This window comes from Macrobrachium rosenbergii, chromosome 3 (genome assembly GCF_040412425.1).
Source record: "Macrobrachium rosenbergii isolate ZJJX-2024 chromosome 3, ASM4041242v1, whole genome shotgun sequence".
NCBI classification, from domain to species: domain Eukaryota; kingdom Metazoa; phylum Arthropoda; class Malacostraca; order Decapoda; family Palaemonidae; genus Macrobrachium; species Macrobrachium rosenbergii.
The window spans coordinates 26,044,912-26,058,697 of record NC_089743.1 but is presented as its reverse complement, the minus strand read 5'-3'; the positions used below and the strand labels follow the sequence as shown (position 1 = coordinate 26,058,697).

Here is a 13,786-nt window from a genome sequence, read left to right as displayed (position 1 = left end):
AATAAAAAAATACCCTAAACATATTGAATTCCACTTGTGATAAAAATAAATCACCATAACTTGGTACACATACAGTGCTGTGCAATGATTTGATCTGATTTTATAAAGGTTTGGTCTGACAAACTTGCAAGTCACTGGAATTTAGTTACTCAGAAATGTGATGAGTGGTTAAAAGGTGAACCTATGATAAATTAACTGCTCATAATTTAGTAACAGATAAAAAGTTGAAGTGAAAGTAATTTTTTTTTTCTAACTATACAAACCTAAGGTCCTTTACATTAGGAATTACTTTCAGCAAAGTTGGAACGGCCATTTAACTTTCGAACAAGGTGGTTAGGTAGTTAACTACCATCCGGTTGGCAGGAGTCCCACCTGCCCGGATGTAAACATTCCTATTTGCCTTTCAGCCCGGGTAACAGACTGAGGGGTGGCATGAGGTGGGCATAAGACTGTAAAGGACCTTAGGTTTGTATAGTTAGGAAAAATACAAATTACTTTAAACATTTGTCATCTGTTCCTACACAACATGCAAACCGTAGGTCCTTCACATTAGGAAGACTTACTTCTTGGAGGGATCAATCTGAGTGAGTCTCTGAACTGACTGGAGTTTGCCAAACCTGGATTCTCTTCCAGGTTGAATATAGCGAGGAAGAATTTCATGCCTCTGACACGTTGAATGTCGAATAGAGTAAGAAAGAATTCTTTGCCTCTGACATGTTGAATGGAGTATGAGAACTGCATGTTCAATTGTCAGACTTCTGATCCTTTTCAAATGAATGGGGAAAACATTACATCATTCAAAAAAGAGCTATGAAGAATTCTTGAGTTGGAGACAACAAACATATATAATTATTGAGTTCGTGTCACTGTCAGGGGCCCATTTCTCCTATTGCTAGAGAAAGGGGCAAGATTGCTTCTAGAAGTCTAAACATAGAGAATAGAATGGGTGCTCGATGTGACACTTACCTGCATCGGTCGCCAGTTCCACCACATGATGGCTTGTTATCCTTCTCTTTGCCCGTAGAGAGAGAGTGAAGAAGAGGCCAGCTACTCACAAATACACTCTTCCTTCCAAAACCGAACACCTTAGGTAAGATGCAACCTGTCCTCTTAGAGGAGCCGGGTAAGCTGCATAACTTGTTGAGCAGCCACTACAGGATCCAAGGAAAAGGTGTCCCAAGGGCTTGTGGGCAACATCCCAAAGGTAAACTGACGTGAAGGTGGTTTGGCGTGACCACACCCCCGCCTTCAGTAACTAAGGGACCAACAGATTCTTCCGCAACGTGAGGGATGGACTACTGTAATGCACGTGACTACATGAGCTCTTGGACAGAACCACTGGTGTCATCTTCGCTAGCAGTAGAACATGCCCTCTTGATCATCCCATGAAGCCAGAAAGAGACAGTATTCTTGGACAACTCTTTCTTGGACGAACCAGTGCTAACAAAGTCATCAACACTCCGGCAGGAAATATCGAGTTCTCTCAAGCTAGCACCGCAGCACTCTAACCGGATGTAGCAGCATCTCGCCCGGATCATTAGTAACAAAGTCCTCTACGGAGGGGATTGTGAAGGACTCGAATCTGGTATCAGGGACCAACAGATTCTGAGTCTTCACTATGAATTCCAGGACAAAATGGAGTGTAACTGATCCCCATCCCCTCGAGTGTTTAACGTTGAAGGAAAATCAATGAAGTTCGCCTACTCTCTTTGCCGATGCCAGGGCTAGCAGGAAAACGGTCCTGAGGGTCAGATCCCTATCTGATGACTCTCGTATAGGGTCGTATGGTGCACGAGTCAGGCTCCTCAAAACAAGTCACGTCCCACTCAGGGGGCCTGAGGTCCCTGGGTGGGCAAGACCTTTCGAACTTCTCAATAGCGGAGAAATCTCCAGTGAGGAGTAGATATCTACTCCTCTCAGGCATAGGACTAGACCTAGGGGATCCCTGTAGCCTTTTACAGCTGAGACGGAGAGAAGCTTCTCTCAGCGAAGGAAGACAAGGAATCCCGCTAACTGCTGAATAGTGGCTCCGACTGGAGAGAGACCCAGTCTGCGACACCAACCACAGAAGGCCCATTTTCCCCTGGAATACCACTGCAGATGACTGTCTGAGATACCCAGCAATCTACATTTCTGTGTGGTGAAAAAAGCCTCTTGCTCGCAATAGATGCTGGATAGTCTCTAGCCGTGAAGGCACGGATTGCACTGCCTGATGGAATCGTTCTATGTGTGGTTGACACAGAAGGTTGTGTCTGGGAGGAATCTCTCTTGGTGCCTCACAAAGTACAGCCAGCAGGTCTCACTTCAAGTATTTTAAAACTCAGGAAAAAACAGATAACATTATAAGGGTTTTAGTGAGACAAAAACCCAGTGAATCTGATAAAAGCACCACAAAGAGGAGGTTAGTTGCCTGCCATTTTTATGGAAGAAGAATTCCCTTCCAAACTAACATCTTGTTACCTTTCTCACCACCTTCCACATACAACTAACCTTCCACATACAACTACAGGTAAAAAGAGAATGAATTTGCATTAATTTAATTTATGTTTACTTTACTTAGGGTTTTTCATACTGTTTTTACATACTAAGCTTGTTAAATCTGACTTAAAATGCTTTTATATTTGTAGTTTTGGGGAGGTATGAGTGGATTAATCCAATTTACATTATTCCTTATGGGAAAAATTTGAATGGTTCTACTCTAATATTAAAGTTTCTGCATATTCGCATTTATAAACAGTTTCACTTAGAAAACAAAAAACTTGATAACCAGTAAGATACAAATTCACTGTTGAACAAGAAAAATTATAAGTCCCTCAGTTCCTTTATAAATTTTCCTGATAAGATTAATTTTCGGGGATCATATCTCGTGAAAATTTCCAGAACTCAGAAAATCTGCACAGAATTATATCTATCACTCCAGTGATGTGTAGATGTAACCATATTTTACCACTGGAGAATTATCAGCTGCTCTCAGTAACTAGTTCAACTCCAAACCCTAAAAGCTTGGCTACACCATAACAGTCTCAAACTTCTTATTAAGGTATGTGGTGTTTATCTTGATTCTCTATTAAATCAATATATACTGTATTGTATCACACAAAACTATTAACATATTATCATAAACATGAATGAAGATAAACACTGACTTAGATGACCTGATTCTGAATTTGGATTTACTAGTCCACTCTTTTGGGCAAATTTACTCAAATGATGTCCACTTAAATACATCCTTTTTATCTATCTACCATGAGCTCTATTATAATAGGAAACTTCCACAAGTATCTTTGATGCCCTCACTTCCGTAACAAGGGAGTGCTACTTGCTTCACAACATCCACACTCTGTTGAGATGCCACATTGTAACACTGCTCAGTACCAGTGGTTTTTCATTCTCTTCCACTGAAAAACTGTTTAATCTTTAGTTCAAGACAAGCAGTAAAACAACTTTATAACACTATATGCTACATGGCTTAGAAACCTCAAACTCATATTGCTGTTTACATATATATATACATAATATATATATATATATATATATATATATATATATATATATATATATATATATATATATATATATATATATATATATATATATATATATATATATATATTCATCTATATCCACTTCAGCTGTTAGTTGGAATGAAAATGAAAGGACTGAAAATCCAACGAGTGAGTTCTGGAAAATAAAAATGGTGAGGAATATTTGATGCCTGAAATGGGGAAAAGAAATGCCTCAGAAAAGGCAGAACACCCAGGGGACACACTGGACTCTGTAGCAGGTACAAGTATGTTGCAACACCATGGATCATATAGAAAGGAACTGCTAGACTACTTGTAAAAAGGCCAGTTACTTATGATGTGTATATAGGGCTGGTAATACTTTACACAAGACACATGTACACTTTTATAGAAAACAAGAGATTCTGAAGAGGGATGATAACAAAATGCGAAGATTTGTGACTGAAGTGCAATAGGTAGATCATATTACAAAAAAAAAAAAAGTTTCTGAGTGATGAGTTGGAGAAAAGACTGAGATCTCTGATTAAGATGGTCTGAACACATAATAAGGAGGTTAGTCTGTAAAGTAGTTAATAGGGAATTACCCAAATGGTGACATAATAAGGCCCAGCAAATCATGGACAAAAGATGCATGAAGGACTAAGCAAGATGGAAATTCAGGCAGAGGTAAAGAAGACAGGAGACACTGAAGAGAACTTATTTCACATCTAAACCCATAGATGATGAGGATGATGACCATTTACATAAATACCTAAACTATACAAACATAAAGATTAGTCTCTACTGTACATGTCTCATGAAGTAAACCTATGGGATAAAAAGGTTACATGATAACCTTCTTAACTGATCCTGATTTTTCCAAAAGCAGTAATTTACTTATAAAAACAGAAGTTTAACAATTATCTTTACTGAACATGCTTAACAACCTTTTTTTATTTCTTTGACACCATCATCTCTTCACTGCCTCCTATAATCATGTTTAATCTTCCCGATCTAGAGAAGAAAAAGTCACTACATATATTTTGAATGCTCTCTCATCCCAAAGGATAAAACATATTCTGTCACTTCTGCAAAACACTTCAAAATTCTTTAATTTCCTTACCTTACAAAAATCTATTGTTGTAATTAACTGATTGATATCCTCATCAAAGTAATCATGAGAGAAAATTAGCAGCACTGAATCAATATCACGAGCTTGTGCCAGGGAAACTATGAGATGTCGAAGGTACTCAAGGCGATTGTGAACCTGTCATTAGAATTTGGTAATGAAAAATGACATCATAAATCTCACTCTCATACATAAATATATTTCCTTGCAGAATTAAAAACATACAGTGTATGATAAGACTTGAACTATTACCATTGCAAAAATACCCTAGCTCAATACCATAACAATAAACCACGTAAGAATACCATAACTAGTATTTTGGAAGAGATTTAAATACCATACACTATAAAATCTTCAAAAAAGCACATTAAACTAAGGAGTTCTCTTGAATTTCTTTGCCAGTTAAAAGACTACATTCTTGAAAAATATCTTATATTTTACAAGGAAGACAAAACTATTATGTAGTACAGGTATTAAGTATTTTCAAAAGTCAAATACTACAGTCATTGATATCAAAATTCTCTTTCTGAAACACTGAACTCTGGTTTTCAAAATATTAAGGAAAATATATAGTTTTTAAAAATAAACTCTCTTCTTTTCTACAAAGCCTTTACTTATAATTAGCCCTTTCATGTCATGAAATGGTTCCTGGTGATTAAAAAAAAAAGGGGGGGAGGCACAGTCTTAGATAGCTACAAGACTGATTACCTGTTTCGTCCAATCCCTGAGATGCAAGAAATTGGCATGGCCACTGGGAGGTAGGAATTCTTAAGTAATGGGTTCATGGGAAATAATTAATTAGATTTTGAAAAAATGAGTTGCAACACACTCAATAATATATTTCTGATTACACAGTCCAAATCTCAATTTAGAAGGGAAGGATAAGCTCCAGAACTGGATAAGTGAGAATTGCAAGGTTGACATTAAAACGCCTAAGGATAGATTGCAAGTGTCAGAACCCATGTCTCCTAAAAAACAAAAATATGTAGTTGTATCCTTGAAACAGAATCAACGAGTTGCCAACAAAGTTGTACACAATCTGAGTTGGGGCATGTAGAGCATCCTGCTTCTGGATCACCCTGTCCACCCATCTGTAAATGGACACCCACTCTTAAAAAGTCATAAAGGAGGAGAAGAAAGGAGACAGCCACCCTCCTCTACAATTCTGCAGTATAGTATGCATGCCTGTCTCTACAAGAAATGTTCTGAACACCATTCAAAATAACTGGGCTGGTTTTGACCCTGATATACAAGAGTCAATATGTTACCTTCACTTTCAGACTAAAGTAGCTGAGGGCAAAACTTGTCCACAAAGTGAAAACTAAAGATGCCCATAATGGAAAAATCAAGTTATGGTCAAAGTGATGAATATGGTGAATCTAAAGAGGCAGAAAAAACTATGGGCCATCTATCCCAACCACTTTTTCCTGCCTATAATTATCCAGAATTTTCTAGTTCACCCTTTACCAGAGATATGGCAACAGTGCACAGTCAGCTATTCTCACCACTACTATTTGGTTTGCCTCACTAACAACATGCTTCCGTCAGCTCCAGTATTATTTATTTATGATCTCATAACAACACCAAGATACTGAAACTATCTACTGAGGAAAGTTAAGCAAATAGTTTTAAGCCCCTCGTGAAATTACTGTACTGTATTATTTGCCAGAAGTTATCAAAATCACTAAATTTGCCAAACAATACTATGATCTTAACTTGATTGTTATGTAGCTAATCCAATACTTTATCAGTATATGCATATAATTTGTAATGTAAGGGATAATATTATGGCCTAACCTTACTGACTCTCATGACTTTTCATTTCAGCTTATACTGTACATCCATAAGCCAAGTGCTTCTTTCTCTTCATTCTCTTGATAATTTCAATATGATAAACGTTATCAAGAGATGTAAATCTACTTAAATGTAATAATTGATGTTTCTGTTATTTTCTTTTCATTCTCTCATTAAATTTTAATTTGATAAATGTTATAAAGAAGCTAATTCACTCATTTAAATGAAATAATTGTTTTTTTCTGTGTTTTGACAATTACCTCATACTATTGTTCATGCAGGTCTTCTTTTCATTTGTACAATACACATTCCTTTATCTGAAATTCTAAAAACATTTTGTTGAGAGCAGAGCGTCAATTCATAATGCATGAGTCACACATTGGTGATTCAAGACCGGTTATGTTGTAATGGCCGAAAATTTGCTCATTATGACACCACTGCAATGCAATTACAAGCAGGGCACCATCAGTCGACATGATTTGTAACCGTGTTGGCGAGTTTGACGATATCCGCCAAGTGACGGTGGATGTGCAAAGCTGCCTAGCACCTATAGAGTTAAGTCACTACCAAGAAAAATCGACTAGAAACCCTTGGAAGGATCCTTCACTACTTCCACAGCTCCCTTCTCCATCACCTCCTCCGCTTCATTCCTGAGAGCCAGATCCTTTGGCGAGCCTGGAAGGTATGTCCTCTGATGGCAAGGACAATCTGTGAGAGGACGAAACTCAAAAGGGCATACATATCCTACCCGGAGAACACCTAATCTAGTAACACAGAATGTGAATTAATAGCGGTAGAATTTGAATCTGAAAAATTAGTGAACATTGTAATATACAGACCCCCTAATACTAAAGAGTTTGACATCATAATTGACAAATTGGATGAAATATGTAGAAATCACAAGGACTGGACTATACTCCTATCCGGAGACTTTAACTTTCCTTTTGTAGAATGGAAAGAACGAATAGGAGACTGTGGTTGTATTTATACATATAAAAAAGAGAGCAATAGTAGTGCAGAAGATAAGAGGCAATTTGAAAAGCTATTAGATATGCTACTAGAACATAACATTCAGCAAATAAATCACCTGCCAACAAGAAAGGATAATATTTTAGACCTAGTATTTGTGAATGAGGTGAACTATGTTAAAGAAATAATAGTATATAACACGAGTATTTCGGACCATAATGTCATAGAACTAACAGTCTGTTCCAAAACACATAAAAAAAGAGAAAAGCAAGAGACGAAAAAATGGGAAGGATATGGAAAATACAATTTCTTTAGTAAGAATTTAATTGGTCAAAAATAAATGAAGAATTAAACAAAGAATGGGAAAACATATTTGTAAGTGATAATTAACAGGTAAATACCGATATATTATATAAAATATTAGAGGAAATAGTGGAAAAATATATACCAAAGAAAAAAAAAGTAAACATCAGTCACGAATTCCAAGAGACAGAAGGATCTTGTTCCAGAAAATTAGAAAGTGGAAAAAAGGTCTTACAAAAGAAAAAAATGCATGGAAAGTGATGGAACTAAAAAGTAAGATAGAAAATGCAGAACAGATTATACAATCAAAAGAAAATGAAAAATGGAACCTAGAAGAAAAGACCCTACAAAATATCAAGCAAAACCCTAAAATTTTTTATTCATATGCAAAAAAGATGAATAAAATAAGAGTAGAAATAGGCCCTCTAAGAATTGAAGGGCGATTAACGAATGAAAAAAAGGAAATATGTAACATATTAGCAGAAAGATATAAGAGTGAATTTACACCTAGAATTGACAATGAAGATAATGATACAGAAATAAGAGATGAAAATATTGAATACTTATCGGATATAGATATTACAGAAGCCGATATTGTGCAGGCTATTAATGAAATTAAAAATGGATCAGCAGCAGGACCAGATGGCGTACCCGCCATATTGTTAAAGAAAGTGGTTCATTCAATTGCAAAGCCGCTAGCAATATTATTAAGACAAAGTATAGATACAGGCAAGATCTATGATGAGCATAAATTAGCATATATTACTCCTACTTTCAAAAGTGGTTCAAGACTAGAGGCAAGTAATTATAGGCCTGTGAGGCTGACATCTCATATTATGAAAGTTTATGAAAGGGTAATGAAAAAAAAATATAATGAAACATTTAATGAAAAATAGATTGTTCAATATAGGACAACATGGTTTTGTACCTGGAAAAAGTACACAAACCCAACTGTTAGTCCACCATGAAAGCATATATAAAAATATGATAAATGAAAAAGATACAGATGTGGTTTACCTAGACTTTGCAAAAGCTTTTGACAAGGTAGATCATAATATATTAGCGAAAAAATTAGAAAACATAACATTGTTGACAAAGTAGGAAGATGGATAAATGAATTTTTGCAAAACAGAAAACAGATAGTGATTGCAAACGATGAGAAATCGGATGAAGCTACGGTAATATCCGGTGTACCACAAGGTACGGTGTTAGCTGCATTGCTGTTTGTGATTATGATTGCAGACATAGACAGTAATGTTAAGGACTCAGTAGTAAGAAGTTTTGCAGATGACACAAGAATAAGTAGAGAAATTGCTTGTGATGAAGATAGGAACTCGCTACAAAGAGACCTAAACAAAATATATAAATGGGCAGAGATAAATAGGATGGTATTTAACTATGATAAATTTGAATCAATGAACTATGGTGATAAAGTAGGAATGATATATGCATATAAAGGACCTAATAATGAAACAATCAAAAACAAGGAAGCAGTTAAAGACCTTGGTATGATGTTGAATAGGAATATGTTATGCAATGATCAAATAGCAATTCTATTGGCAAAATGCAAAGCAAAAATGGGAATGTTGTTCCGGCACTTCAAAACAAGAGAAGCTGAACACATGATTATGCTTTATAAAACGATAAACGTAGTCCACTTGAATATTGCAATATAATATGGTACCCACACTACCAAAAGGATATTGCACAAATAGAGTGTACAAAGGTCATTTACAGCTAGAATAGAAGAAGTTAAGGACCTTGACTACTGGGAAAGACTATTCTTAAATTTATATAGTCTTGAAAGGAGAAGGGAACGCTACATGGTAATCCAAGCATGGAAACAGATAGAAGGAATTACCGAAAACATCATTGAGCTAAAAATATCAAAAAGAGCAAGCAGAGGTAGATTAACAGTGCCAAAAGCTATACCAGGAACACTAAGGAAAGCACACAGGACATTAATCCACCACTCACCAGCATCGATAATGCAGCGTCTATTCAATGCGCTACCAGCTCATCTGAGGAACATAACAGGAGTGAGCGTAGATGTGTTTAAGAATAAGCTCGACAAATATCTAAGATGCATCCCAGACCATCCAAGACTGGAAGATGCAAAATATACCGGAAGATGCGTTAGCAATTCTCTGGTAGACATCAAAGGTGCCTCACACTGAGGGACCTGGGGCAACCTGAACGAACTGCAAGGTCTGTAAGGTAAGGTACTACCCAATCTCCTGCTCCTAGTTGTTGCCAAGTTGCCCAATAGCTTGCCAGGCCACCCCTCCCTCCCCCACCAAAGGCAGCGGATGGGGAGGAGTGCCCCCTTTAGCATTTCCCTCCTCTAGCTCTGCCTCTGCTTTCCCTTGCACCTCTAGGAGGTCATGGCTGAAAGGGACGTTGCTGAGAGGAGGTCTTAGCGGTCTTAGGAGACGACTATCACTCCCTACGAGGGCCCGCTAGTCTGTGGTTTCCTCTGCAAAGCTGGCTGTCTCGCTCTAGCCACGTTGGGATAAGCAGACCCCAACGATTTAGAGACTGCTTGCAGAACCAAATGGTCGTTGTTGTCAGCTCTTCTCCTATCAATCGCAGCCTGAACCAGGTCCTTCGGTAGAAGGAAGATGATTCTAATAAAGTCCCATTCCTAAATGCAAGCATGGACTCAGGGCTGATGTATCTAGACACCCTTGAAAGAGCAGAGTTCCTCCTCTTCAGCAACCAGTTGGCCCACATATTTGCCATTCAGTGAGTCAGAAAAGAAACAGTCTTGCCCCCAGACTGTAGGAGACGAAAGAAGGATGAACACTCCTTAGAATCCTTCGAGAAGGCTACGCAGGAATCTTGCCTACTGCCGTAGACCACAAGTCTAGCCAAGACATCGCTTGTAAGGTTACAGAAGCTGAAGCCTCCATACATGCTGCCTCCTGGAAGGTAAAGAGGTGCTGTTCCCCTTAAATTGATCTAAGGAAAGGCTTGGTCCCAATCTAATGAAGTCCAAATCCAATTGTCTTAGCTGTAGGGCGATTCTAGGGGTGGTATAAAAACACCTGTGCCTATGAAGAGGAGGTGGAAGCAACTTGAGAGATCCCCCAGAACATAGCGAACTGTCCTCTCCACAGACAAGAGCATCTACTGTACCTGTTCTAAGGCAAAATCAGCGAGGTTGGCCAAGGGTAATCCTACCGAGGTCTTTGCTCCTTTCTTGGGATCTAAGAACTTCTCAAGGCCTGAAGAACAGTCTGAAGGGGCAGTAGAAGTTTCGTTCAAGTTGTACTTCCTAAACATTTCAACAACACTGTACATCTTGGCCAGTTCATTAGTGTCAAGATCAAGTGGTAGAGGATCCTCCAATCTACACCTCTGGAACTCCTATCAGCTCTATCCAGCGAATCTCCAACTTGTACTTCATCTCTTTGAACGACTGGAGCCTATGCACATTCAGGACCTAAACCCTTCGGGGGCAGTGCAGAAAGATGAGAATCTGAAATATCAAGTGCATTCTTAAGGCAAAAAGAAGTACTTTCTTTAAATCCTTTGAATCCCCAAGTAGAGGGAATTGGTGATGGAGGCTGAGATGTAAAAGAATCTCGAGGAAAAGCAGGCTGATGAAGTTAACATGGACGCTCAGGAGAATAATGTCAAGGAGAATGCCCCCTACTATAAGAGCAATGAGGAGAACAGTTTCTATTGTACGAACACTGCCGAGGTTGCTGTCGTGGCGGAGCAGGGCTTCTGTAGTGCAGGGGCTTGTTGTGGCCAAGACCGTTGTCGCAGCTGTATATGAGACGAATTCTGTGGAGAGGAGTCACGTCCTCAAGGCCAATGTGGTGAATTTACCGTTCGGGCGAAGCATGACATGGATGAATGGGTGTACGTGCAGGAATGTCGTGGCCAAGAAAACGAGGCTGAGGAGGAGTCCGCATATGTACAAGGCTTGATTTCTTGACAGCAGCTTCATCATCTTTCCTTCTTATGGTCGGTGGTGTAACAGCCACTTCCTTACGGCTGGGAGAAGGAATAACAATCACCTTAGGCAGGGCCTGATCTGCTGCCCTTGCAGGCTTGGCCATGATCAAGCGGTCGTGAGGTTTCTTCTTAGAAATGGCCGTGGAGTGTGAGCCCGTAACCACCTTGGATGGAATACGGCCATTCTGAGATAAGCCAACAACCCCCCCACCAAAACAGGAGAAGGAAAGCGGGAATCCATATGTAGACTGCGAATCTACTTAAAAGGAGATAGCACAAAGTCCCTCGTCTCCCACTGTCTCCTTAGGACCACACAAATCAAGGAAGACGACGACCTTTGGGAATCTGGAGATGGAGACCTAAGGCGTTTTCTTCTAGGTACCGTAGAAACAGAGCGGTCAATCCCTTCAAAGACTGCAACCCTCTCCAGTAAAGCCTGAAGAGTAGAAGAAGTAGACAACGAAGAACCGGTCGCATGAAGATGGGATGGAGCGGCCGTACATGAACATCATATGATGAGGGGAAACTCAGACATACACATATGGCCAGGAGCAATGGCTGATACGCAGGCAGTCTTCACAGAGATAGCTGCAGAAGTCATTTGTGAAGACGTCATCGACACAGCAGATGAAACATTCCCAGTACCAGAAGTGGCGAGATGGGCGCCATCAGATGAGAAAGTAGACCCCCCAAAACCCTGGTTCTCTGGGAAGGCCTAAGGGCAACCAATACTCACATAGAGTAGAGCCATCTAGGTCTGAACTTGGAATTAAATCACAAACCGACTCTCGTCCTTCATCCAAGGGGGAAGGGGTGTTCTTACACCCTCCAGGAGCAGGAAGAGAATCAACTACAGGATCTCCTGAACCCTCTTCAGAAACATCTATTGAAGAAACAACGTGAAGGGGTAAATTCTGCTAAAGAACAAGTAGCAAGGAGACGACTCAGGGAAGGAAAAAAGGAACAAGAAGGAATGGCGTCATCTGCCGCCATTGAAGGGCCAAAACCCTCCCATGCCTGAGCATCGCCGTTCCTCTTGTACTTCTTCTTCAGCTTGAAACGCCTCCATTGCTCAGGAGATTAATCATGACATTCAGAACAGGGGCTACTTACATTGCAAATGTGAAGTCTACACCTGCTACACGTTACACGAGGATCAGTTTCAAAAGAAGCTAGGCAGCGGAAGCCAGGGTTGTTGGCAATACCTAGGCACTTTCTTTGCTTCTTAGCACTAGGCTTAGGTAAATCATGGGTTTGGATGATGATAAAGTAAACACACACACAAACAGGCACAAAATACAGCACTCAAACACAGAAATAGAACCAACTGCAAACGGAATGGCAGGAAGTGAAAAAACCAACTTTGATGAGACATGAGCAGGGCACAACCACTCGAGAAGGCAGTTAAGAGAATACTGGCTGCGTCACAGGATTCTTGGGGGCAAGCAAGATGAGACTCCTCCCACTTGTTGGCCCCACTGGATGACGCTATGTATTACTCAACCGTACTTTGATCATGTTACACAGAATTTTTTCATAACCGGTATTCCAGCTGTGTGTGAAAATTTTTTCAGTGTAAAGGCCGAAGGTTTGAATTTGCATGGGAACAAGTCCAGTTTTCACCAAAAGGGTAGCAAGTGACCATGATGCATTCTCTGACACGTGGAAAAGGGAACCTCCTTCTATAGATGCCTGCAGGTTATTGCTAAATATATAGAGTAGGCTACAGTAAAGAAATGGATTTGTGCTCAAACAAATTCAAAAGATTACAGTAATCATTTATAGATCATTTACTATATGGCAGCTCAACTCAACGGACCTCAACTTAGCAGATTTTGTTACAGTACTTGACAGATTCACCCGAGTACAATAAAAATAATAAAAATATTCTGTACTTTACAGAGATATTTGGTAAGTACAATGAACCGAGTGCACCCAAACAGACAACCTCTAGGTCTTAGTGGGTAACCCACTAAGTAAGCCAGAGGTCCTGGATGGTGAATGAGCTTATGCACTCACATGACAAGAGGCTCTCCTGTTTGACACTGTGTGGGTGGACAGCGAATGAAGAAATAAATGCACTCATATTGACCAATGCTTTCCTGGCTATGCCTGTGAGGGT

The 13,786-nt window shown here is 39.4% G+C and overlaps 1 protein-coding gene across 13 annotated transcripts in view; it reads right to left on the bottom strand.

Annotated features, from left to right (window-relative positions):
• Positions 1–13,786, bottom strand: part of LOC136853491 (alpha-1,6-mannosyl-glycoprotein 2-beta-N-acetylglucosaminyltransferase-like) — a 166,611-nt gene that overhangs the window by 123,564 nt on the left and 29,261 nt on the right. For 12 of the 13 annotated variants that reach the window (XM_067129125.1, XM_067129136.1, XM_067129154.1 and 9 more), the window contains exon 4: positions 4,627–4,770. The exons of the other annotated variant lie outside the window; for it this stretch is intronic. In XM_067129125.1, coding sequence (XP_066985226.1) covers positions 4,627–4,770 — 144 coding nt within the window. The remainder of the gene's footprint in view (positions 1–4,626; positions 4,771–13,786) is intronic. 13 annotated transcript variants of the gene reach the window in all.